The 27654-nt window shown below is 47.6% G+C and overlaps 1 protein-coding gene across 5 annotated transcripts in view; it reads left to right on the top strand.

Annotated features, from left to right (window-relative positions):
* RBM6 (RNA binding motif protein 6) overlaps positions 1-27654 on the top strand; it is a 52171-nt gene that overhangs the window by 7090 nt on the left and 17427 nt on the right. For all 5 annotated transcript variants that reach the window (XM_068694995.1, XM_068694994.1, XM_068694996.1 and 2 more), the window contains 3 exons: positions 291-380; positions 1309-1378; positions 12647-12720. In XM_068694995.1, the coding sequence (XP_068551096.1) occupies positions 291-380; positions 1309-1378; positions 12647-12720 (234 nt within the window). The remainder of the gene's footprint in view (positions 1-290; positions 381-1308; positions 1379-12646; positions 12721-27654) is intronic.

Raw genomic sequence — 27654 nt, 5'->3', positions numbered from 1 at the left:
GCAAGACCTGCCTCTTGGCATTTACTGTTTATTCTGAGTTGTGTATCTTGTAGACAGATACTTGCTGGACCTGGATCTCACTGCACAGCTCAGTGAGCACATGAAGCTGCTTGTGCTAATATTGCAGAGCTCTCTGAATATCAGGCAATGCTGTGGTAAAGATTTGAGCCATTCTGCTTGTGGCCCTTTCCCTTTGAATTGTACCCTGCTATATTTTGTTCTGGTTTGTGTATCTCATGAGCTAGCGTTTCTCATTTGTAAAAACAACATCTTGGTTGTGTGAACTCAAGGACCAAGATTACCGGACCTGCCCCAAATACATGAAGCCAAGCAAGCTCATTCGGCTAGGAGGAGTGCCTGAAACTGCCACAAAGGATGATGTAAGTGGGATGTTTTTCATCCAAAATTAATAAAGACTTAAAATTAATAAAGACTTTAGAAACACTCGATATAAGTTTTGAGACTTAGCATTTTCAAGCCTGGTGATTGGAATTCAGGTGGTCTGTCATTTTCCCCAAAGAAAATCCTGATTTAGGAATGACTGCAATGTTATTTTATCTGATTATTCTGCTTTTTAGAGGGTCTGGAAGTTATGACTCTCTTTTGCAGTCACATGCTGGTTGTTGGTAGGTAAAAGCCTTGACCGACAGACACTTGTTAACATACCTTCCTTCCAGGATTACTTTATGTAGACACAGTATTGTTATTCCTTTGGTAGTATATTTTGAGCCTGGAAGACATTAGTGTCTGAATCAACTTGTTCCTTCTTCATTACTTGAAATTCCTAAAATGAGATCTTACGAAGAAGGAAAAGATGCCTCCTGTTACTGCTGATTTTAGTTTCAAAAAAAAAAATCATCTAGGCTACAAGGTGAGAGAAGTTACCTTTCCACAAGCTTCCACTTCTAATTAGAATTTTTTGGTGGCAGCTCCAGACATGAGAACACTCCCAGACATCAGGTTTTGCAAGGGTTAGCTGTGGTGATCAGCCCTTCTGAGGCTTAATACACTGACCTTAAATAAGGATCAGAGGGGAGCTGTCTGGACAAAAACAGCATGACAAACCTTTGGACGGTTCTGCTGTAAATGGCTTATTTAAACAAAAATAAAAAACACGTGAGCAAAAATTCCCCAAAACTCAGTAAACAGTTCTCAGAAACTGCAGGAACTTTACCAGGAAAATGCATGTTTATAACAAGCTTAAGCTAGAAAGAAAAGAAGTCTTAGGGAAAGAGAAATGTACTTCAGCAAGTGCTTTACTCTGAGGTTTTATTTTGGAGACTGAAGTGGATCCTGGTTTTCCTGTAGATTCTCAATGCTTTCCGAGGGCCGGATGGGACACCTGTGAAGGACTTGCGGCTGAAAGATTACAGTTCAGGTGAGAATGCTTTTTCAGTGCTTCTGGATTCAGGTTTACAAAAGGGTATTCTTAGCACCAATACTTAGCCACTTTGGTTGTCCTTGATGCTGTAATTACAAGTATTTTTAAATGAAGATGCCAAGTTCTGTAGTTTGCTCTATTGTCTTCAAAACTGATGGCTGTGCTCACTGTTGCTTCAGAGCTAAATTGTGTTCTGGTGCTTCTAGCTGTAGGAGCAGCAGGAAAAAACAGCAGTGCTGTTCTAGTAGCCATCAATAATAAAGCTAATACTGACGTGGGACAGCAGGTTAATTCCCAATAGATTATTTGTTTTTAGTTATTCAGTCCTTTTGGATTGTTCTCCATCTTGTTTCTGAGATGGCCTTGCTGTGGAGTGTCCCCTGCACAAATAGCGTCCCCATGAAACCTGACATCCCGTAACATTTCTCCTTCAGTAACGTGAAACTGTCACCCTTCCTGGATATGAAGACAGGCTTTTAAAAAAAAAAAAAAAAAGCAAAAGCAAGTTTTATAAACCAATATTGAAATACTGGGCCAGGATGCTCTTCCTTATTTCAAAGAATGACATTTTGCTGTACTTCTAATCGGTATGTATTGGATTCTGAAGAAAGGAATAATTTACAAGGCTGCTTTGCGTGAGTTACACTGGAACAAAGACGTGTGATTGTAGCAAATGAGGGGCGAGCCCCTAGGACTGGTTTGGGTTATACTAATAGGGAATGCCTGAAAATGGGAGGAGACCATCTGAAGTCACTGCTCCTGCTCTGATGATATTGAACAGGTCCCGCTCCAAAGTGAATTTCTGCTGTTTTCCAAAGCAAAGGAAAATGGCACAGCTGCTTTTGTCTCTTTTTAAACCGAGGAACGCAGAGGCTTTTACCATCGGTGGTGCTTTTCCTTATTACCAGTGTGGGTTGCACGTGGAGCAGCTGGAATTCCTGCTGTCAATATGTTACATAAAGGCTTCTCGAGTGTTTAGTAGCTGGGAGAGAAACTGGGGCAGTTGGGTATTTCTCAAGTATATTTTTATTTCTGGAAGCTGTCAAAGGACATTTCACAACCTTGGGAACCTTTGAACTAAAGAACACCCCTGTGTTACATAGTCTGCTCTGGCCCAACAAGCAGGGCTTACAGGGTGCAATCGTTCTTGCTTCCTTTCCTCTTTTCTAAGCATGGTACAGCATGGCTGTCGTCACCCTTACAGCACCGAGTGTTACTCAACGATTGCAACCCATTTTTTGCCCTTCCTGATGTGATTTGTCAGTTGCTGTGTTTCTGAAACACAACACGTTCCAGTAATAAGTCAACGTCAACTGGGAATCTTTTCATAAGTCTCTTCTGGTGTGCATTATTAGGGCATAGAGCCCCTGGTAGAGAACTGCTGTCCCTTTCCCATTCCCTGGTACAGAGGCCTCTCAGGCTGTGATGCAGAGTCTGAGTTAAGTGCGTAAGCCCTAGTATCTGCTGATGGTCACACGTAAAATACGGGTTGTGGTTTTTGTTGTCTCTGTAACAGCTGCATTCTATTTGTCTGTCTCCTTAGCAGCAGAGTGTTGTGTGGTTTTTTTATAAGAAAGTTCTCCTGGCTTGCAAAAGCCAGGGGATGAAGAATGGGGTTAAAACTAGCTCATATTTTATGAGCTACGTAAAGCTGATGGTTAACCCTGTCCGTCCAGCATCAGCAATGTAAGCTGTGTAGCACTGTTCTGGGTTACATTGATGCTTCAGCGACTTTGGTTTGCATCATGTCCTAGGGCTGCAAATGCAGCTCCTAATTTAAACAGCTTTCTGATCCTTGTTACGCAAGATGGATACATCTAGGACAAAACAAGCTTCCTGAATTGTGAAAACATCTTCTTGAAATCGGGTAACTAGAAGCTGTAGTAAACTAAATCCAGGTTTTCACATGAGGTAATCCTAACAGAGAGACATGCGGAACTGAATTCACATTAACTTCTGAAAAGCTAAGCCTGTTTGAAACTAGGGGCCAGTCGTGTGCATAAAGTGCTGCTTTCACAATGGAGGGTGATTTAAATATTCATAAGAACTAAAAGCAGACTTCCTGGATTACTGATGTCTCTGATACACCTGGGCCCACCGGCTGCGTTCCTGTATCAGTGCAGTGGTACAGCAACAGCCTGATTCAGAAGAGCCCCCGCTAAGCCTGAGTGGGTTGTGTATTTTTGAACACTGTCCAGAAATGTTAAAAATAACACTAATCATGAGCGTGTATGTACTTCATGTCGAGTGCGTTCGAGCAAGAAGAATGCCTGCAGCTGCTGGAGAACAAAACCAAGCGTAACAAATAGCACACAATTAACTTGAGGTGTGAGGTTCAGATCAGTTTCCCAAAAAGATAATGCATATCATCAGGATTATCTCAGCAGCTTGTGTGATCATTCCGCTCTGTGATCTTTTTCAGGACTTTGTTCTGGGGAAAAAATATGTGGTTGATTTTTCTTTGGGGGGGGAAAAATAAATTCAACTTCTTTACAAATGCCTTTCTTTTACATCCTGTATATGCGCTAAGGGAAGCGTATTTTCACTGAAGGTTGTGCTGAGCCCGGAACACTGTTCTCAACATAGCTGGTGTGATTTTGATATACATACAAGCTGTTTATTCTTGAGACTATTTTGTCTCTGGGGAACGCAGACTGAAACAGTTCATAGATTTTTAAAAAGGTAGTGAAAGAAGAGACCTTGGGAACTGACATAGTATTTCCGTTTGAATCAAAAAGGCAGGTATTTGCAGGCAATCACAAAAGACCAAAATGAAATTTCATTGTGTTACCCCTTGCAACATTATCTTGTATTGTCTTGTGTCTCTGAGCTCTCAGTTAGATTTTGGAATTGATGCTCACTCAGGCTGAGTGTCATACTGGTTTGTGGGGGAAAGAGGTTTTCTCCCGACATAACGTGTTAAACGTTGGCAGAGCTAACAATTAGGTTGTTGCCTTCTGGAGTGTGTTTGGCCACGTCTGTTCGATTAATCATTACAAAGAGTAAACCCGGAGGTGATAGTGAGATCTGCTTAAAGTCCATCAACTACTTCAGTCGGTAAGATCTCCTTGTGCCTCCTGCTCTTTCAGAGCTGCAGAGGCACTGCTTCTGCGCTTGATGCTAGCGCTGCTGGCTCGTCAGACGCTCTCTGCAAAGTGATTGTCAGTAAGTGCTTCTGAGCTGCCCCTGGCCCGTCTGGAGGTGCTTCTCTCTGCTCACCAGGGTCAGGGCTTTCGTGTGGCTTTCCAGTGGGAACCTCCTGCTGTGGAGCTGTTAGCGCTGCGGGCGATAGCACCAAGCTGCTCGTGGCACGGCTTCTGGTATTCTTGTATTGCTGTTTGCAGCCTCGTGTTGGTACTGACTGCCAGAAGCTTGAAACTGATACCTTCTGACCTTCAAGGAATCTCACATGAAGGCGCCTCGTCCTGGTTTTGATTTTGATCGTGTTTTAGGCTTATGTTCTGCCTGCTTCTCCTTAAGCTCTATTTCTGTTTTCCTGACTAATGCCAAACATGAGCCAAGTCTAGGAAACGATCCTGAGGGTTTGATGTGCATGGAGCACTTCAGGTGAATGCACGTGTGTGACCTGCAGAAGGGAACATGCGGATCTAAGTTCATCTTAAAGGGCTGCTTATGATGAGGTGCTGCAGGAGCATCCAAGTGCTACATGAAAGCATGAAGCGTGCTCTGAGCTTTCCAGTCAAATTGTTCTCCTGGTGACCAAGCTTGGAACATGCTTTCCAGCCAAGATTCACATTAGGGTTGGTACCAACTTGGAAAAAGCTGTTTAGGGAAGGTGAGCTGAGAAATCACTGGTAGCCCCTGAGGTTTTCCTAGCTTACTCTGCAAGCACATCTGTGCATCTGAGAGGTGTCTTTGCTGAGCTGGGAAAGCCTGAAGGAGGATAGACACGCTGAGATAGAGAGCAGCAAGGCCAGGGAGGATCTCTGTGAACTCAGAGGGCCCAGGTGAGCTGAGGCCAGGCACCTTCCCGTGATGGAGGCGCGTGCAGGAAATGCAGTGTAACCTCAAATGCGATCAGCTTAGCCTAGTGGCAGCTGCCTGCTTGCTTTTGAAAAGCTTTTGTTTTAGCAAGTACCATTGGCACCAGGTACACTTCATTCCTTGCTCAGCCACCTCTGTGCACTAACATTTACCTGTTTCATTTCTGTGGCCCTCCAGACCTGGCCCTTAGACTGTAGGTGCTCGGAACTGCCTCCTTCTCCTTCCCTTTGTTAAACTTAATGTGTTTTTTTCTTAGTTGAGGGAGTTCATCTTGGTCTTACCAAGCTCTGCCACTCTGGTGCCCTGTTAAATATTAATAACCCTCTAAGGTAAACCTATAAAAAGCACCTTTCCCCTGCCCCCTCAGTGCAATGTATCCTGTATCTCAGAACAGTGAATCGTTGCTGTCAGGGAGACTCTGAAATCTAAAGTTATTTTCTTTACAGTATTGAATATTACTAAAACTCATAATCTAAGGTCCAGAAATGTATAGTTTGTGATGGAAAAATGGATACAGATTTTGAGCAGTGCTCCCCTCCATCCCAGGGATAATCTCTCCGTTGTCCTGGGCTGGGGCGCATCCCAAGGCGGTGAGCTCCTCCTTGTTGAAAGCAGAGCTCCTGTTGTGTGGGGGGCATTTCTGTGCTTTTGGCTGGCCCACGTACAGCTAAGCCTCCCAGCTGTGCGTGCAGGTGGGGTTTGAGCCAGTGACCCTCCTGGAGGTCAGAGGTGCTGGAGGAACACTGCCCATGGCCCTGTGTAGGTTGCAGCTTCCAGCCATAGGCAGGGCAGCGAGCCGCCCTGCTGTGCTGCACGGGAAGGATGTTCCTGGAGGTGTGCAGCCAGAACCCTGCTGAACCAAAACCTTCTCTTTCCTTTCAGGAGTCACGCAGTACCCGTGGGCAAACCTCTCCGAAGGGTGGTTTTGTGGCCAGCTAGTGGTGTCCTCCTGAAGAGGGCTTGGTGCCGGCCCTGCGCAGTGTGGTTAGGTCTCACAAGGCCTTACAAATCCTTTGGTGTGGTACAGAGCTCGCTGTGGGATGGCGTGAGGTGTCTGCTAATGTGGCACAGAGGTGCCTTTTGTGCTAACTGTGCCAAATACACCTTGTCTCACCATCAGGGCTGGTGCTAATGCAGCAGAGGAAGGACAGTCTCCTGTTGCTGTGCTCAGTGTTTTGCGTGGTGAGGATCACGTGGCCCACTTGGCTGCATCAGCCACAGCTGAGGGCGCACAGCTCTCAGGTGCTCGTAGAGGTCTGAGGTGATCACCCAGGAGTTCCCAGGGTGCTGTAGCACGCTCGGAGTTCCCTGCTGAAGCACGACCAGATCACCTGCTCATCATCAGAGGTCCTCATTCTGGAGGGCTCATCTGTCAGAAGGCGGGGAAGTATCTTCACTGCTGAGTCCTGTTTGTAGCCAAAATAGCCTGGCCAGGACTGGGAAGCACCTTGGCTGGCATTAGTCCATGGTCATTGATGCCAGTCCTTGTCAGTTTTCCCAGCTGTGTGGGCAGTAGGTTTTTGGCTGGTTCTGCTTGATTTTAGGGCAGGAGAGCGTTGCATCATGCAAGCTAAAGGCATTCTCGCCAATCTGTCCTCATCTGTGATGTGGTGGCTTAGCAAGTGGGAAGGACGAAGCTGTTTAAGTCTGTTTGCAGCAGTGATCAACCTTGATTCGTGGTTTGCAGCCTGTTCAACACAGAAGGCAACAGCCAGCTGGGAAATGTGCTCACAGCCCTCCTGACATGCACGTTCCTTCTGTTTATGATGGCTTCTAAAAATGTGCTCACCCTTTTTGCATCTCCAGTGCAAAGCTTCAAGGCTTCTCACAGCGTGCTGACACTGCTGGATTAATTGCTTTTCTGAGTCATTTGTGCTAAATGGCAGATCCTGGAGGCCCAGGTACACATTAGCAGTATTTCAAAATCAGTTTCCTGTCTGTAGCACATTCCCACATTTGCAGCTTCCAGTTCTTTCATGGCGTTTTGTGAAGGCCTCAGCCTCTCTTGGATTCTGCATTTCTGTACAAATATAATGTAATAATTTGTCTCTAATAAAGCTGCAGTGTGCAAGGTCTTAGTGTCTTGGATTTTTCCCTCCTCCCCACTGTGCTAGTGTACAAACCACTGCCCTTCTGGCCAAGAATACAGCTGTGGAAGAAAACAGCGTGGACTTTTTGCCTTTGAGGGCATCTCAAGCAGGTCCTTTCTGCATCTTGTCCTCCTGGGTGGAGGAAGAAGGACAGGCTGTAGCATGATACCTTTTAGGACAGCTGCATGTCAGATCTTCTGGTTTCAGTGCTGTTCTCTTGTGCAGCACTGTCATGAATATCTTTATTAAAAAAGAGGGACAGTATGAAGTGGCAGCCCTTTTTTCACCAGCCAGGTGTGGCTTGTAAATGCTCAGCCTTTGAAAGGAATCAGGGACGTGGCTTGGTGCAGATCATCCTGTTTGTTATTCAACAGCAAGCTTCTCTGATCCAGCTCTTCAGCTTTCGGAGCTGGGGAGGCCAACGCATCTGTGCAGCAAAGAGGCCTGACAAATTCATGGAAGCTCTGAATCCACCAGCTGGTGTGGAGAGCGCTCTCGCTTTTGGCTTCTGAGTGTGTGTGAGCACAGATCGGTCGCTGCCATTCGCTGCGGGGGCGCCCTCCAAGGGAGCAGGCTGTGGACAGCTTTATTTTCTCTGCTCGCTGCAGAAGGCACTGTGCTGTTGCCCATCCTTGCATGCTACGGTGTGCCCATCCTTGGCCATGCACTGCTGTGCACGTTGAGGAGGTCCTGGCTTCTTGGCAGCATCGAGTATATTGGCCCTGCTCAGAACAGTACGCTCTAACAGCGTGAAGGTATGGAGAAAGCCCTGCATTTTCTGGTATTTTCTTGAGATGAGGTATTCACTCTTTAGTAAGGACGACTTCACAGGCTTCCTGGGCTGCCTCACACAGGTAATCTGTACGCAGCTTTCCTTGGAGGAAACAGGCCAGATTTCCACATGGGGTCATGGACACGCTGCCAAAACCTCCCACAAACGAGGTAGTGATTCCTGTCAACCAAGCAAAAGCTGATTTGGCGAGAAATGTGCAAAATCTTGTCTCCACAGCTGTGTGAAGACCGGTGTGTGAGATCGTAGGGACTTCCACAGCCCTTGAAGGGATCTCATTTTCTCTCCATACTTGATGCTGTAGTTGCCTTTGAGGCAATAGAGCTTTCTTTTCTTATGTGGATGAAGCTCTGCAGGGGATTTCCCTGGCTGCACTCTGTTCTGCCCTGTTGCCTCTGCAGAGAGCAAGCCCCAGCAGAGAGCAAGCCTCCTTCAGCAGGCTGCCTTTGCCATCTCTCAGAGTCCTAGAAGTACACAAAACTACAAATGTTTTTCTTCTATAGCACTTCTATCTCTTGGGGTGTGCTTATTCCTAGAATCAAGGAGCTGGATCAGATCTCTTCAGTTGGATGCCTTTGTCATGTTGCCATCATGCCTTCAGTATCTTCAGTTTGGCATAGATCAGGGTCGTTGTTGTTACATGATTTATTCATTTGGCTTCCTAAAACTCCAGAGAAACATTTTTGATGTCTTCATGCTACTTCCAGCACATACCAGAAGAACATTGTCTTTGTTTTAGATCTTGACATAGCAAACTATCGTGAAGTGATGCATTACTGTGTGTCAGTTGTTCAGTAGAAACCATGTGTGTATAGAAACAAGGCTTATTTTAAATCTCAAGCGCATCTCATTTTTTATCTAAATCCCAATAAAGGTAATTTTAAACCAGGCTTTCAGGACTTTTAGCCAAACTGTGGCATGCTAACAAAGACCTGATATGTGTCATCAAAAATCACCTCACTGAAATGCATGGTTAAGAAGCAAAAATATTCCTTGTTTTTATTATGTTTGCACAGCAGCTTCCTGGAGCTTTAAACATGTGTCCTTAGTAGTATAGAGTGCTCACATTCGTTGTCAGTGCAGAAAACAACAGAGCATGCCTTGGAAGCATCCATAAAGGTTGTGTATACACAGAAACACTTCAGGAAAACAAACTCATTCACTAACTGGGGGAGTTCAAGTGCTGGAGGACTGGTGTGTACCCTTGTTGGAGAGTTCGTTTGAGCAGCTACTGCTCCAGCACGCTCAGAGTTTGGGGAGGGTGTTGATATCAAACCCTGCTGCCAAAACAAAGCATTCCTTACTCAGTTCTTACTCAGTTCCTTATTTGTATTTTTTTTCCTGTGGAGCCCGAAGCAGCAGTGATACAAGTGATTAAGACGATACTTGGCTTTATGTCTTCATGTGAAACCTTGCCTGTGAGTTCAGGCCACCTTGAGTCACAAAGCCACGCTGTAGTCATCAGCAGTGATTCTGCGTTGCTGGTTTGATCGATTTGCTCTTACTGATAAGCCCTGGAGAATACTGGTAGGTGTCCCAGAGCTCTGGTGTGCAGGGGAGGACAGCTCACCCTGGGGTGCCTGTTGTACCGGTGCCTGTCCCCGTGCGTCTGCCTGTCAAATCCTGTGCCCTGCTTCTGGTAGCAGCAGCAGAGTTGCTGGGTTCTGACAGGCAAACTGCATTCAGAAAGAAACATAGGCAAGCTCAGCAGCTGCTGCACAAAGAGCTGAAGCAGCCCTACGAAGGAGGCAGAGAAGCACAACAGTTGCTGGCAGCAGCCTCTCTAGCCAGCCTCAAGGCACTCAAGTTTTATTTGAAGTGTTGTCCTCTGGGTAGTGGGATTATTGCCAACGGTGGCAAAAAAAATCAGCAAATATTGCATTTCCAAGGCGTGGTGTGGTTGTGCTGTTGTTCCTGCGTTTCAGTGGGCTTTCCAGCTCTAAAATGGAAGGATGCTGTCCTGGAGCTGGGGGCAGAGGGGCCGTGCTGTCGAAAGCTGCTGCTGCCGTGTGGTTTTCACACATCGCCTGCGCTGGTCAGATCTGTGAAAAGAGGATTGACCTGGGGGTGGGGGACAGAAAAGTTCCAAGCCCCCCCCCCCGATCTTCATGGGCAGTTTGGAGCGGGGCAGTGGCTCCAGGCTGCTCTCTTGTGTCACTGCTTCGGTGCTGTGCAAGGACAGCTGGTACTGAGTCGCGGAATGCGACATTCCTGTGCAACCCGACCACAAGAAATGAACGTGTGGCCTGAAGCTGCTTTTGGGCAGGATGCGGGGCCAGAATTTCTGGGTTTCGTTCTCACCGTGTGTATTAACTGCAGCAGTGCTAAGGGTTGAGTTTGGTGGGGAAGAGGGAGGGAAGGAATTGCACAAGGCAAAATGTGCTGATCTTCCTCGTCGCTGGAGTGGGTCTGCAGGATACAGACCTCAGAGGATCTCAGGTTTTACATCCAACATCAACATCATCAGCGTTGTGCTCAACTCCGTCATGCTGGATTAAATCCACATCTAAAACACTCGTTCACTTCATCAGACATCGGGTGTAAACTGCCTCTCACATGGAGCAAATCGAGTGAAAACTTGTGCAATCTTCTTCCAGTCTGTCTGGAGACAGCTTGCTTCACGTGCTCGCAGAACAAAGACAGGTCTCTCATCCCGGCCTGCTGACTACAGCAGCTTTTGCAAATCCTTCCTGGGAGTCCTACAGGCTGATAAATAGCATTCAAGCAAGCCTCTTCTAAACATGAAGGGAGGAGAGAAGTGACTTTAGAGACCTGGATTTGAAGAAGGCTTTCAAACACCCTGTGAGAGCCTGTGTGCTGCTCCGCAAAGCAGTCTCCCAGCAAGGGGCAGCACTGCTCCTGGAGAGCAGCTCTCTTCTGCAGAGCAGAGGACTGCTTTTATTTTTAAAGGCTAGTTAGTGTGGCTGGAACTGCAGAGCCAGTGATTTTTATTTATTTATTTATTTTTTGCTGCTTCTGCCACCTGAAACCCTAGCTCAAGTTCTAGCTGCCCTCTTGATGCAACGATATCAAGTGGCTTTAGTGGCATCACGGGTGGTGTGATGCTGGTCTGCCTCTTGCACTGAGCTGAAAAGCACCTAGATTGATAAATTTCCTTCTGATGTGCTAATATTGACAGAAACAGTATGTGGGAGGGAAGTAAATTCCAATGTGAGATAGAGGAGGAGCTAGATTCAAGCTGGAGTGTTGTTCTAACAGCAAATGTGCAAAGTCAGGGGTGTGTTGTTAGAGAGAGGATGTGAGAGAGATCCCAATTAAAAAGCAGTGGGGTTTGGTGATGGAATAGATTTGTTTGGACTTGTCTCTGAAGTGTGGAAGTGTGAAGATGGTAAAAATAAATACAAAGAATCAATAAACAAACAAAAACCCACCACAAACAGCAACAAAACCAGAAAAGTTAAAACTGGTGAGTGCAGCAAGCATCACTGGGAGTAGTTTCGGAGGGAGTCGGGGGTAGTTCCAGCAACCTGGGGTGCCTGGCCTGAGGGAAGCGTGGCACGGGGAGGGTGAGGTTTGACCTCAGGTTGGTGCTCAGCTTTTGGGTTCTAGGAGCTGCCTCCAACACCCAGCACGGCTCTTAGGATGCTCTTAGCTTCTGTAATGTTCACCTCGCTCTTTACCGTGGGACGTGAGATTTCAGTGCAGGTAACTGGAGCACAGATCAGCTGCTGACTGAGATGGCAGCCTTCCAAGGAGGAGAAAAGTAAAGGCTCTCTAGTTTCTTGCTGCTAAACTTAAGCTCCCGCGCCCTCTTATTAAACGCACAGTCATGTCTATTGGAAATAAAATACCAGAACGAGAAAGTTGGAGTTATCGCTTCCTGCTCCATTGTTCTGTTTCATGGTACAAGGGATTCGGACTTGAAAAATAAGCATATGTTGAATGGGAAATAGCAAAGGTAATGGAATTGTGATGGTTCGTTTTGAAACGTTGCCCAAATGAAAATGCTGGTCATTGGTGTAAAATACATTCACAGCAAGGTACTTTGGAATGACTTTTACCAACACTTGCTTTGGAGAACGCTGCTTCCAAGGCAGAACAAAATGTGAAACTAGTATGGAAAATCACAATGCCTTAAAAAGAAAAAAAAGTGATTATTTCTTGCCCTAAGGAAGGGTGTGCCTGTCAGTGGGTTGTGTAAGGGGAAGTGGGAACACTGCACTATTAAAATTCATGATAAACTGCACAATTAGTCATCATCCAGCTAGTCCCTGATTTCTCTCCTTTTCATTCTGGAGTATAGAGGGGGTGGTTAGAGGGTTTGTCACTGGAGAGAAAGGGAAATTGAATATTTAATGTGGCTTTCTTTATGACAAGGCACTAACATGACTCCCGTCTGTATTTAAATGCTGTCCCCAGGTTACGACTATGGCTATGTCTGCGTGGAGTTTTCACTCTTGGAAGAGGCCATCGGATGCATGGAAGCCAACCAGGTTGCTTTACACTTCGGTCAATGCTGCTAGAAGATTTAAAACAATAATAATTTTTGGTGGGGTGGTGGAAAGCCAATGAGGATTTGTTTTGCACTATTCAAAGGCAGATCTGTTCTTGTACAATACACAACGCCGCGGTTTAAACATGTTTCCGGGACCTTGCAAAAGGCTTAGAAATGCCAGTGTGAAAGAGCTGCCAGACACCAAAGGGTCTGCCCTCCTCCCAGTGCGTGGCAGCACGCTGGCTAGGTTCACAGGCTGGTAGCAGGCTGAATTCCAACACAGGTTCTGGCCCTGATGCTCTTGTACTCACGCTGAAATCCAGTCGGAAAGAGCTCTGCGAGCATTAAATGTCTCCCCCGGGTGTGCGTGCACACACACACACACACATGTGACTGGAGGTGAGGCCTCTGGTATGCAGCTCTGAGTCAGCTGCGACTTGCACGCTCTGCTTTGCCATCTGCCTTGTGTGTGGGAGAGGTTCTTAATGGTGCATCTCCCCCATATCTGTCTTGTCCTTTGGCAAGCTGGAGTTGCAGACATGAGGACTACCCTGTGTTCAGTTGCACCTGGTAAATCTGAATGTTTCCAGCCCTTAAAAGTGCAAGGTGGCTTCAGTCCCTAGTGAATAAGGACCTAAGGGGAGCCTTTAATCTGACCTGATATTCAAGGCTACACTTGTTGGCTGCTGTGCTCCAGCAAGATGCATAAAATGTGTCAGATAAAGCATAGATTTCCATCTTACACCACCCTGCCTGTGCCTCAGAACTGCCTGTGATGGATCACTCAGGAAAAACCACGAAGTGAGCCCTATTCCTTTGATGCATCCCTTATGCCTCCTCTCTTCTTCCTCCAAACTTGCCTGAGTAAGAATCCATATGAATTATCAAAAGCCTTTTTTGCCAGAATCCCATGCCTTGCTGTCACGAGAAGAGAGTCATGAGTCAGATTCAGAGCTGTGCATGTGCAAAAACGTACTTAGAGTTGAGTCTTCGCAGCTGGGGTTTCAAAGGTCCCACTAAGCACTTGCAGTTGCCTCTGTTTTCAGTTTCCGAAATACTGCAACTTAGAAGAATGTTTTACAGAAATAATTATTTTGCTGGGAAGGAGCCTGGCACATTCCCACTGGATGGGGGAGGGAGGGAGCAGAAATGAGAGAAGGCTCCAGAATTATTCATTACTTTTACCATCAGTGACAACCTTTGTTTTCCCTTCAGTGTTGCTACAACTCCCAGCCTATTATGTAGTCACTGGGAAATACGTAATTAACGTAATTACGTGTGGCACACTGTTTAACCACGTGCCCCCACCTATTCTCTCCCCAGTTTTGCCCACATGAAATAACGTCTCCCTATGCCAATGCCCTTCCCAAATACCTTGGGATTTGGGAATTCCTCCTCTTCCTATTTTTAAGGCCTCCTCTCCACCTTCTCATATTTGGAGCATCCCCATATATTTGTACAGGTGTTTGGCTTGGTCAGCTTAGGTCCGTTGCTGCAGCAAGGAGCCCGTAAGCCCCAGGCCCTGAGCTGAACCAAGTGCCTAAAGGTCCCCAGTACATCCCCGTACCTGTGTGCACACGAGGAGGTTGTGGCTGGCCTTCATCTGTGGCTTACATTGATCCCTCCCAGCAGCTATAGCAGGCCATCAGGCTGGGTAATTATATACCCTTTTTCCGTCTAATTAAACAGAAAAAAAAAAAAAAAAGTAGTAAGTTTTGTATCTGACTTGCTGCAAGAAAGCAAGCTAACTTCTAAGTTCTCAGTAAAATCCAGGTGGAGGTTTTCAGAAAGATGCAATTCACTTGTCGTTAGACAATGGGTACCCCGTTGTAATATCTTCCAAGGTAGGGCTGTAAGATTGTTTCCTCAGGCTGAGAATTAATCTGGATTTTTACAAACTGCAAAACCAAAAACCTTTGTTAGCCAGGGCTTGGATTCGTTGATAGTCGAGTTATTTTCAGCAGGTTATCAGCTCTCCCTGTCAAATGTAATCACTTGGGAGAGCATAAATAGCAAAGCGGTGTCAGCCCATGGTGACGCTCTAGCACCTCACTAGCCAGCCTGCCTCTTTCTCAGTTTTCTACTGGCTGGGAATGAATCCCTTTTACAGACACATCCCTTTTTTGATGCTGTTTAATGCCTATTTAGCCACCCCTGCCTAAAGAGCAGTTGTTTACCTCCCTACATTGCTGTAGCCTGTAATTACCCTGTTGCAAGATCCTTTTACTTCACTCGGCACAGAGCAGTACTCACTTGAGGTCATTCCCAAATTTGCTCCCTACAGATTTACCAGGTCCAACTCTCCCCATGCAGTCAGCCTAGCGTGTGTATGTGACTCCTGAGATCTGGGGGGAGGTTCAACTAAACACACTGTGGTGAGGAAACATCCATCTTCTGTGCTGCCCTAATTTGGGAAGAGAGATTTATTCCACCTGTATTAATTGCCACAGCTGAAGTAACTGCAGTAACGCCCGGATAAATTGCCTTGCCTTGTTGGTGGCAATTTATTACAGCTCAAGGGGCCCATCTAGTGTACGTGAGCTGTGATGGATTGCCAGCTTTGTTTGCACAGAGGTGGTGCTCGACAGGTTTTGCTGAGAGAAGAGGCAGCCACCAGCCCTCCTGCCTTTGGGCAGGCTCTTTGCCCCAGCCGGGCACGATGGCTGTTGTCTTGCAGGACGTGGGTGCAGCGCTCCTTTCAGGCTGGTGGGCACAGTGCCTCCGGTGGTCTTTTGGTATGAGTTGGCTGTCGGATTTGTTAGGAGTTTGACTTTAATGAGAGCTCTTTCTTCTGTTAGCGATGAGCTGATTTTCCTTTGGGGAGATGCAGTTATTTGAAATGGCAAATGGGATTTCTGTCTGCTCAGTCACACAGTTTCTCCTAAATCTTCCCCTCCTTTATTCCCGTTCTGAAGGTTGCAGAGTGGTGTGCAATTTATCTTGCATTTTTTTTACGTTCAGGCTTAGGGTCACCTCCAGTGTAGAAGTGTTCTTGCCTGGCAGCAGCGTTTTGGCTTCTTAGGAGACACCTCTGACAATTTGTTCCCTGGCTCTTGTTCCCTGTATGTGTTGGGTTCCCTCTGAGCACCTGAATTCTCTCGTGTGCTCCTCCTTCACCTGTAGAAGAAATGCACACACTGAACTTGTTCTTGGTGCACGAAAGCTGGGTGGGAAATGAAGTACCCTCACGTACTGGTGTGTGTCATAAAGGCAGCTGAAGGAGGACAAACAGAGAGATCTTGTCTGTACTGCCTGGATATTTTGCTGTTTTCACCGAGGTGGAGCTGGTTGTTATACGAATGGAATCAGAAGATTTATTTGAAGCTTAGGAGCAAATGATTTGTCTTGACTGACTATATGGTGGTGTCCCCCAAGTCCCCTCAGGCCTCAAACTTAGCAACACTTGGCAGTGTGAATATTTCCTAGCTTTTGTTGCTAGTAACTAACATCTTCCTAAATCCTTTCCTTCTGCTGCGTAAGCAAGAGGGTGAAAATGGGAGAGCTGTAGCATGAACTTGTGAAAATACATACTTGATAAATTACTGTAGAGATACCCAGACGTGTGCAAGAGTGGTTGTTCCCGGACTTGCTCTTGTACCTGCCTGCTCTGAGACCGGTGTGTAGCTGCTCAGGGGAGCAGCTTTCCCTGTGGTTCCCTGAGGTTCTGGTTCTGCTTGCTGACCACAGCGATGCCTCCGTTCCCTGCTTGTTTCTCCCAGGAGAGGGATGTTTCGTGGGTGCTTGCTTTACTTGAACACATCCGACCACTGTGAGGTTGGAAACAACAGTTGTGTGTTTCTTCTGCTCTGCATCCCCTTTTTTATCCCTTCTCTGCAGTGCTTTGCATTTGGTGTGAACAGAACAGACTTCACTGTAGCTGTTGGTGTTAAAATCCACAAGATGCTTTGACAAACTGGCAGAGCCTGGGACTTTCTGTCCTGAAAACATTTGCAGTAACCAGTCACAACTCCGTGTCTTTCCAGTTAAATACAGAAGGAGCTTGTCACTCTGCTGAGAATGCTTCGGCTCTGCTGACCTGTAGCTGCCGAGTGTGTTCTTACGTGCTTGGTGCAAGGAATGTGTTGTAATTTCTAAGAGAAAAAATAATTTTCCTTTTGGTAGGATATACTGGGTGGTGAAGTCTGTGATTTTCCAGCAGAACCTGCAGAGTGCCCCGTGCAGTGGGAGGTAATGCTCACCGCCAGTGCGTTTTCCTGAGTACCCATCAGTTACTCCCTTGGCAGTGTCACTGCACGCCATGGTGGCTTTACCCTGCAGTTGAGTGTGGTGGTGACAGTTGTCAGTGCCCACAAATACGCTAAAATCCATTTGTGTGCTAGGTTAAAAGGCAGGGGATGGCCTTGCCTTTACCATTTCCTCCTTGGATCACCAGCTGCCATACAGCCCTGTGCGTTTCTTGTATATTTGGTGTGGGGATTTTTCTCAGGTCATATCACTAGCATGCATCTTCTTTTTCCCTATTTAACCTGTCCTGCTGTTGACTGTGTGGATTTCTAGAGTTATGTTTTAGTCTTCCACTCTGAGTGTGTGTTTGGAGAGGGGAAGAGGACTTGTGTACTCAGGCTGTGTATCTTCTGTCAACTAATGCCTTAGGAAACATGCGTGCTGTTTGATTTTCACGATCTGCTGGCCTATGGAAAGTTCTCTCCGTAGGCTACCTTGTAATCAGATGATTGGATTTCCAGGCAGCACAGCTGATTTATTTTTTTGCATGTGTCTGATTCAGTGTTTGACCTTGTCATGAGTTCACCAGGGCCTTACGTCACTGAGGCTTGACGTGTTGACTCAATCGTTTGTTCATTCCCACTCGTGTCCTGCTAATAACTGCGCTGAGCTGCCATTTAATTGGAATTACCAGCCTCTGAGGTCAGCGAGGAAGTCTGCAGCGTGAGGCTGGGCAGAGGCTTGCCTGTGAGTAAGCCTCAGCTCTGCCTGCGATGACCTGTGGCAGCGCCGTGTGTGTGGGTGTGCGTGTGTGTATCCTGCAGCGGCGCTGTGATGAACGCGCCGTCTGCTCCTCTGCTGGGAAAGACCGGCTTAATCTCTGCCTTACAGAGACCTGCTCTGTGCAGAGACGGGTTTCTTGTGTTGTGACATGTCACTGCCAAAAGCTCCGCTGTTGGAAATGCACCTCTGGACCTTCTTCTCTTCTGTCATCTCAACGTCTTCTGTCATCTCGCCTTTACAAGCTGGTGTGAATCCTGTGAATCTTTTCTTCCTTTGGCACAGGAGGTCATAAGGGATCTTCTGCCAAAGACTTCACACGCTGTTCCTTCAGCTAGTAGCAGCTGCCCTTCACTGTGGCTTTTCTAGCCCTACCCAAATAAAAAAACAGCCTTCTTCACAGCTCTGTCCTGCCCTGTCTCAGCAAGCAAACCATGCAAACCAATTTACCTCCAAATCCGTGCACATTTGACTGGAGGACTCGTGAAGCTTGCATCTTCTTCCTCTACTTGTCTGATCCCAGCTTGCCATGTCCCTCTGCCTCCCTGCTCTTACTCCAAAATCCTGTCTCCTTTTTTTTCTCCTTCAGCCTCCCCGTGCCAGCATGGCGAGGCCTGTATGCTTTGTTGTTGCTGCTGTTGAACTGCTGCTCTGTAGCAGGGTTGTCCCTGCGGCCACCACCTGGGTGAGGTGTTTGGAGCACGTGCTGGATGCGTAAGCAGGAATTCTGCAGCATCTCTGGTTGCTGGCGGTGTGTGGCCCAGCAGGGTTATCTTGGGACTCAAATATTGCTCTGTATTGCAGAATTATCTATTCTGTGCACTGAAGCTCGCTTGGGCTGCGTATAAATAGGCTGTCCCAGGTAAAACATCCTTCCCTACCCTTTTCCAAAATGAAACTGTTTTCCCTCTGGCCTTTGGGCAGTTATGTTCTGGTCTTGCCTTTTTTTTTCTTTTCTTTTTTTTTTTTTTTTGCCAGTTGACATTAGCGAAGTTGTGTGATGATTTATCTCTGAAATATCCCTTCTTCCTGCATAGATTTCAAACGCCTTGCTAATCAAGTGTTTCTCTGTTGGGATAGATGTTCTAGTTAAAATGCCAGAAGCGTTAGCTGGCAAATGTTAAGGAATAACATGTGTTCCTGAAGTTTGCTTAAATGGCTTGATCCAGGAGTGGTTGCCCAGATAAATGTCCAGTGCTCTCTGTTGGATTGCATGGTGTGACACCAGTACCTGCAGTGCCTCGTTTGCTCCTGTTGGGCACCACAAACTGCTGCACAGCATCCAAAGGTGCGTGGGGGCGGATGGTCCCTGCACTGGTGGCTCAAAAAGAGGAACCAGCTTTAGGACAGCTGGACCTTTGGTCAAGCCCAACATGTAAAATGCAGATATGTGAAAGTTTTTGTTCTTGAATGCGAAATGCAGCACATATCACAGCTAAGTCTGCTCTCTGCCTCTTCTGTAAGGCTAAGTTTTTATTCTGACAGAGCAACACCTAGGAAATAGCCTTATTTCCATTACTGTCAACATGCAAAGTGTTGCATGACGTAGCATCTTGCGTGCTCCTCTTCTGAAATACTTTGTAGAGGAGATTTTGCCTTGAATTAGGAAGACTTGAGGTAGTCCTTGGGTGCATGTGCAGGGCACAGATGCTGCCCTATCCATGTAGCTGTTGGGTTCTGTCCTCCTAACGTGTTAGTGGATAATCCTGTCACAACGAGGAAATCTGAGTCACAGATGCCAGGGACGGGTACAGAGTCATCATAAAACCAAGAGCAGTGTTCCGGGCTGCTCTGCCTCTCCAGTTATATGTCTGTGACTGTGCTTATCTTCACGACTGGTTGACTTTCTATGAAGATATGTTGAAACTAAATATGTTCTTGTGTAAGCACTCGGAAGGTGCTTATCAGTGTAGTATCAGAGTGCTTTGAGGGACTGCGGTAAATCAGCTGTTGTACAAATAGTGCATCGCCTCAATTGCTAGCTTGTTTACTTGTTCAGACTGTGCTTTTTGTGCAAGGATGTGAAATCCTTTGATCGAGCTCCTGTTTTAAAGGTAGTAGGACCCATTGCACCGATTTGCTTTGATGCTTTTGAAGTCACCCTTTAAGTAAGGTGGTGCCTAACAGAGCTGCAGGTGCGCTATCTGAAATCCCCTCTGTGCTCTTGAACGTGGATGATATGGCTGAGATTACTTAAAGGAAACGCAGCAGCTGTGAGAGGGAAATGTCAGAATGGGTTCAGTTTACGTGCGTGAAGGCATCTAAGTGAACACATGCTCACTTTTCATTTCCAGAGCAGGCGCAATTTCTGTCACAGCTTTGCCGTAGTGGCTCGCACAAGACGTGTCACTGTGAAGGAGATGGCAGTCCTTTTCAGCCCACTCCCAGCAATGTCAAAGGGGATGTTTTACAAGCTTTTGAGCCAGATTACAGTGCTAAGACTCCATCTGGACTATTTGGAGAAGTGGGAGCGTACCAAAATGTTGCAGTTTTTACTTGATGAGTCGTATTTGTTAACTTGGGCATCAGAACTGTTTGTTCATGCTTTTGTGCTATCTTGGTGCTGGTTGCTTTTCCATTCCTTGGTGCGCAAGCTGTTGTTGTTGGATTGCTGAACAGGAAGGTAAAAGGTTGAGTTTGGAGGCTTAAAAAAAAAAAAGGCAAACGACACACTTACTGTTATTGACTAGAAATGAAGTGTGATTACAGTGGAAAATGGGGGCTGGTGTGCTCAAGTGGACTATTGTGTCTGTTACCCATGAATCACAGGCGACAAGGAAACAGGTATTTAACACAGGAGGAAACATGGTATTACCCACCCATTCTCATTTAAACCACGGCGCACCTTCAAGACCCTTATTAAAGTCTTGATATCTACAAAAATCACACACACACAAAACCACAGGAAGAAATCAGAGATCAGGGGCATTGCTCTCATTCTGGGTCTGTGCAGGACAAGACACCGTGTTGGGTGGAAGTGCAGCGAGGGTCTGGTAGCCAGCAGAGCACTGTACTTCAGAAGAAAGGCACAAATTTCCCGGGCTCCTCTCTCAGTTGAGGGAGAATTCCTTCGTGCATCACGTAAGGTGACCCGTGTAACCCAGCAGGTATGAACAGGACAGCAACTGGGAGGTCCTCAGATCCTCCCCAGAGGAAGGTAATGGGGGAAAATCCCGAAGCCACTTTGCCCAGGGGAGCTGGAAGGTTCTTCCTGGCCTCCGCAGTGCCAGAAGCTGTGAAGTGTGGGGTTGAGTTCCTGCAGTGAGATGCCTGATGTGAAGTGGCATTCTGCCTGAAGGCTTGTTCTGCTGTGCTGTTGCACTGTGTGCGTGCACTGACAGCTACTGGCCGTTACACCCACGGGTCCTGCAGCGCCACAACTTCGTGCCACCCACACACTGCTGGTCGTGTCTTCCCTGGGATGAGCCAGCAGCTTCTGGACGCCGATTCCCCAAAGGAAAGTGGTCTAAAATCAAGTGTGTCATGTACTGAAGTATACTTTTAATGAGGGTCAAAGCTACAAAGCTGTAAACATGAGATTAGAGTATTTAAATCTCTGAAACTTATCTTCTTTAGAACAGGAAGAGGAAAGCAGTTCTTGTTTTCATAGCCAGCAGGGGAGATCTTAGGTTTTGTGATGTACAGCCCGTATCTCAGCAGAAAATTAGCAGTATTCAGATGGGTTTCATGTACCGGATTTGAGCCGGGATGAAAGTAAAAGCCCAAGCAAATATTTGCTGTACTTTTCCATCGAGGATCTCAGGAGAAGAGTTAACAGGGAAAGTAATTTTAAGTCCTCAGAATCCTAAGGTGTATTTTCTTACATGTAAGATTAGGCTGAGAGGTCTCACTAAGATGTCTTGTGGTGTGAAGCTGTATATTAATTATATGAGCTAGGTATTTTAATGTTTATAGCCCCAGGTTTTTGAAGGTCCATTTGATTCTTCCCAACTTGTGATCTCACTGGAGAGCAGAGCTGGGGTGTTTGGTTGTTTTTTCCCTGCCATCGCGTTCTTCTGTGCCTGGTCCACGTGGGATTGACACTAATCCCGTACCACTGCCTGCTTCTCTGGCTGTTGGAGTCCCTGAAGGGGTTGAAGTGGCCATACCGAGCTGTTTGTGACCATTGGTGATGTCTGTGCATGCCGTTTCCCAGTCCTTTATGGGCTCAATCAGGCCGGCTCACTTCTGATGCAGGAGGGAAGTGTGTTCCTTTCCTTCCTCGGCATCAAGGTTTTCATAGGATCTGTCCTGTGCACCTACCTCTCTGGCTGGAGCCCTCTCCCGACCCGCTGAGGGCAGGTAACACATCCTGAGAGCCTGGACAGCCACACAGGAGGTCATCTGCTGCCTCCTGCTCCCTGACGAGGTTAAAGCAGCACCTTCCCAAAGCAGCTCCTGGGAGCATGACTGGGAGGCTGCACTTGGTCAGCTGCACAAATCCGTGCACGTGCCTGCCTGAAGATGTGCCAGCCGCCTGCTGGCTCTACCCAAGCGTGACTGTTAAGGGTCTGGATTTAGCTGCTGGGCAGGCCACCTGCAAGTCAGTGAGGTGGTGGGAAGCACATTTGGGAGGCACAGGTAAGGGCTGCGCTGCTGGTGCGTTTCCCCAGGCAGCTGACTTGGTTCTTTTTCTGACCCTTTTAGAGTCAGCATCGGGCACTTGCTTTTACCTGGGAAATTGGGGATATTGAGAAATGGTGTCTCCAAGACCGAACCCCTCTGTTCATCCACAGAACTGCTCCCTTTTCCCTAGATTTTGGGTCTTTTCCTTACAGCAGAGAGGATGTCCTGCAGGGAGCTTGCCTGAGCACTGGCTGCAGAGAAAGCATTGCCAGTGATGGCTCTCAGTGCTTAATTTGGGGGGAAGAAGAAGAACATTTTGAGCCACGGGGGAACCTTTCAACTGCTCTTAATGCTTTTGCGGTCATTGTGTCCTTAGCAAACATTTGCTGCTGTGCAGAACAGCCTGCACTCTGTTCTCCACACGGGTCAGGCTGTGTTGGACTCGGCGTGTAGCCTCGTGGCTGTGTGCTCCAGCAAAAGGACATGCTTTTGTTTGGGTGTGGGATCTCATTGAAATACGCGGGATTGTCTAGCAATAAATCTACCCCTTTCTGGCAGAGCTCCCCAGCCTGACTTTTTTCCCAGCGTGACCATGCGTTGGGATCGATCCTCAGTGTTTTGGTCCTGTGCCGCAAATCTGTAATTAAGGAGCTGGGCATTTCCTCATTGTTCTCCTGGTTTCCTAATGGCCATTGCTAATTGTGAGGTGCCCCTGGGGGAAAGGCACCGGAAGGTCCTGGGGTGGGTTAGTGCACGCAGCTGCATTGTGCTAAGATGTTTAAGCTTTATATTGTTTCACAGCGGTATGGCATGGGATGACCTTTGAGGAAGAAGGTGGTCATATAACAAAATATTGAGAAATATGTCCAGGCAGCAGAGCAGCATTTTGGGGAGAGAGAGAGAGGAAAAAATGTCTGTGCCAGGAGCAAGGGGAGTCTTTGAGGCAGCTGATGTCCAAACACAGTCCGGGCAGCCCTCGCTGAATCAGGAAGGGGATAGAGATGAGGCAGAGCCATGTGGGACCTGCCCTAGAGCCATCTATGAATAACTATACTCAATACGTTATATATTTAAATAAGTTTTGGTAGTTTAGGTATGCTTTTCAAATAGAGGCTGCAACCTGATTCATGCTCTTCTGGGAACTGGAACAAGTGTTTGCTGTGCATGACCTTCTTAGCTTACCCCACAACACGTCCTTAACCCTCCGTGCTTCTCTTGGTTGTGGGTCGGGAGCCCAGCCAGCCACACCAAAGCTTAGAACTTGTCCCCCTTTGAGCTATCGTCTCGGGTTTCCCCCTGGCCCTCAGCGTCCTCATCTAACCCCTTTGGACTATACAGAAGAGGCTTTTGTTTTAAAATTTCCCTTTTGTCCAGGAATCCTACAATGCTGTTCTGCAAAGGTGCCCTCTTCAGCGGAAAAGTTGGGGGTAAGAGAAGCTGGTTAGAATTAGCTATAAAAGGAGAAGTGAGGGCTTTCAGTGGCAGGTGAAAGATGCAGTCTGCTTCATTGGATCAAAGAAAACCTTCAGGTGTGTTGAAATTTCAGTAAGGGGTGACGTGCAGAAGCCACTCATATCCCCTCCCGGCCAGAGCTGGTCCTGGAGCACGTGGAGTCCTGGGCACATCGCTTGTTTTCTCAAGCTGCAAGACGAAGCTGTTATCCTTCCGGAGCCCGCCTGTGCCGACTGTTTTGGTGACATTCTCAGAGCAGGACTGAGTGTGCTGACAAGTGGAGCAAATGCTGTAATTAAAAGATAAGCCCTTCGAGCGTCCTGACGGGGAAGTGAATTGTAGTTCAACAATCCGAGCAAGAAAATGCAGAGAGCTAGCGTGGCCTGAGGGGCAGCGCCGTGTGTCTGCAGAGAGGGTGCCAGCGGGGGACAGGAGGTCCACAAAGATCCTGAGACAGATGAGCACGGCGGCGTGGTGGCTATCCAGGGAACTGGAAATCACAGGAGGAAAACCAGAGATGGCTCAGCAGTGTCAACGGGACGTCTGTGGAAATAACGATGCAGACAGGCAAGCTGCTAAAGGACAAACTGCCTCGTTATCGAGGCAGAAAGGGGGGCTGAGGAAGGCTGCGTGGGAGTGAGTGGGTCTGGAAACACGTGGAGTAATGGATGGGCCCAGTACAAGTGGGTGATGGATTTTGTGGGAAGGGAGCCTGGAAGAGGCACAGGGTGCTGTCAGGGATGAGGGGATCCTTACAGAGCATCTTAATCGGTTCTGTTTGGCTCCTACATCTTCAGGCTCTTAGGGTTATCCTCCTAATGCCTCAGTTCTGAGGCTATGCCCTGTTAACTCGGGGTTGCTGGTGACACCTCTGGGCTGTGCGTCTGGTTTCTTCATCTCTCCGTGTCACGCTCTGTTTTCTAAATCCTTGATTGCAGATGGATCGTGGTTTGTGGGTTCGCAGCTTTTCTCCCCTGCTTTTTGCCAGAGGTAGGTAGATGTGCTGCCTGGTGCTCTGCAGGCTCCAGGCCCTTGTACAGCAGCTGCCAAGGAGCTCGGAGATAAAAATTTCAGCATATGGGAAAACTGGGATGGGAAGCCAGTTTCTGTGCGGGGATGATGTTGTTTTGAGATACATCCAGCTGGTCTCATACCCTCCCAGGTGTTTTGCTGCTGGCCCATGGCTCCAGCCCCAGAAGCTGCTGCCTCATGGGTTCCAGGAGCAACTGGGGATGTGTAGGCCAGAAGGACCTTTGGTGTTTGAGCCTCTCTGGTTTGTGCAGGTGACTACCTGAAGGGAGGGAGCGTTGTGCTTTTCCTGCCAGCTTCCCTCGTCCTCTGCCCGAGATGAGAGCCGTGCCGGTTACGGGGCTCGGTGGTGTCATCTGGGTAGCGGCGCACTTGGGGTTGTCACATTTGCATTTATAACCCGGCCTCAGATTAGAGGGCAACCCCAAAGCAGCCCGGTTTGTGGTTGCAGGTAAATAAGCCACCTTCTGCTGTCAGCCACTTGTCTCCCTGAGCTGTGCGAGGAGGGCAGGGCTGGAAAATACCCGTGGGTGGTGAGAGCTGCTCTGGAAACGCTGCTGGCCCTGGGGGCTCCCTCTGAGCCCCGAGGCTGCTGCCTTTTCCATTGCTTCCTCAGCTATGGCCTGAGGCTCCACCACGCAGTAAAGCCTAGTCATTAATCAGTTTAAATAACTTTTAAATGCTTATTGTGCGGTGGGTTTTGGATAACCGTCCTAATGGCAGTAAATATGCGTAAGAGAGCTGAATAAACATCCCCTAAGTGAGGTTAATCCTGGCATTTTAATGCCTTGCAGTGCTGCCCGTAAGCATTCTTCTGTCATAATCTTTGTATGCAGCCTTACGTCTGTTTGCAAATGGTGTTTGCAGTTTGCTTTTAGTGTGTTGAACTGTGCCAGTACTTTGACTCAGCAAGCTGGACAGCAGAACCCTTTAATCCTCATGGATCTGGGGGCTCCAAAGGTGAGCCTTGGTTAGCATTGTCTTTACCGTTTAGATCATACCGATATTTTAAAAATGCTTCTGGTTTAACTGCCTTTGGTGCCAAAGAGCTTGGAAAGTGTCCTAGGAACTGTGGAGTTTGGTTGCTGAAGCCTCATGCCCAGCTGAGACGTGGTCTCCATGGTGCCTCTGGAAAGGTTTTACCCTCTGCGAATATCGTGGCTAAGGGGTTTCCCTTTCTCCCCCCTCTCTTATAGTATCCTGTTCCTGCCATTGGGGGAATTTCACATGCTAACGTCCCTGCTCATTGGAGGGCTTTGGGACACTGCTCCGTGCTAGCTGCAGATAGCTTGTATGGCTTCATGGCATCGCGCTCCAGAACCACTGGGTATGGGATTGTGTAGTTGGCTGGAGTCTGCTTCCAGGGATGTTTGCATGCTGGGCCGTTGGCTCTTAGCCCAGATGATACATTTTTTTGGATAACGTTAGCTGCAATGGTTTATATTCTGTTGTACCACTTCAGCTAAACTTCAGCTAAAATCCAGTACTGCGTCTACACCAGACCTCTAAGAAAAAAAAATAAAAATAGAATTGCAGTTGAAAGACATCTAACAGCAGCATTAAACATTGGTGCCAGAAATAAAGTCCTGATGCTCTGCTTTGCATTCGGGAATTCGAAAACAAAAGTAAAAGCTGCTTGTGCCCTCGAAAGCCTGGGCATTTCCACTGCCAAGAGCTCTGTGTTCTGGTGCCACAGGGCTGTGCTGCCTCTTAAACCTTTCGCTGGTGAGTCAACCGCACGCTCACTGAGAGTTTTGAGGGGGAGGTTCCTCACGGGGAGGACGGGAGAGACATTTCTGTAGCATAACAATTTGGAAAGAAAAGGCCAAGCTGCTCAGAAGTACAGGATGTTGAAAATACACGAGGAGAATTAACAGGCATAGAGCAGGGGAGTCTGAGAGGGCCGAGATAAAATGTGTGGATGTGGAAGAGGCTCTTGCTGTCCGGGTACTGCCATGGTGTGGCATAGCCTTCCTCGGGTTTGCCTTTTTTTCTCCCCTTCTTGCAGTCTTCCCTGAAATGTTCTGAAAGTCTTCCTGAAATCACTAAGATCTGCTCAGCTGAAGCCGGTGAACTGAAAATTAGAGCTTTTATCCAAAATATCTTGCAGGGAGAAGAAGGTGGAGCTGAAACAGAATAAGGAGTGACAGGGATTAGAAGAAATAAAGATGCTGGAAATATTTGGGATGGAATCTATTAAGAAAATGGGGGAAAGAGGAATTTAAAGTCACTGAGCTACACTGTGTGCCCTAACTGAAGGGCTCGTTTTGGTATGTTAAGTGATCGCTGCAGCCTTGAAAATGATTATATCAAGAAGGCAGTAAGAGCGAGCTTGGAAAAGTGAGCAGGCAATCAGCAGGGCGTTAAGGAAATGAGTGAGTAATTAGCAAGTGACACCTCTGACAGTCTCTAAGAAATGAGTTTGCAGGAGAGACCAGCACCACGTGCGCTGAAAGATGATCGTCCATAAACCCAAAAAATCATCTCAGGGCTTTCTGGCAAGTTTTGTTTTCAAGTAACTGCTGGAAAGATGAAGCCGTGGGGCGCTGCCCTGCCGGAGGAAGCGTCCCCAAAGCAAGCTGTCCCTGCTGCACGGGCCCTTTGCAGGGCTGCAGCCTCGTGCTGAGCAGGGCCGGCTGCCTGCTGCTCCCCGGGGCTTCTGCGGGCTGGCAGCTCGGGCTGTGGCTGTGCCTGCGAGGATGTGCACCCTGCCTTCTCCCCGCCTGTGCTCGCCGGGTCCACGGGCAGACACGGGTGGATCTCTGCTGCTCTCGGAGGTGCCCTGCTCAGGGCAGGGAGCATCTCCACCCCAAGTGGGCTGACCTCAGCCTTCACTTCCCTGCCTTGCTCATGTGGGAATTGGCATCCAAACAGCTGGGGGGCAGAAAGAAATCCCCTGCAGGGCTTGGTGCGTGTAGGC

Source organism: Anas acuta, chromosome 11, assembly GCF_963932015.1.
Source record: "Anas acuta chromosome 11, bAnaAcu1.1, whole genome shotgun sequence".
NCBI lineage: Eukaryota > Metazoa > Chordata > Aves > Anseriformes > Anatidae > Anas > Anas acuta.
Note: the sequence above shows the minus strand (reverse complement) of the source record. Positions and strands in the feature narration are given on the sequence as shown.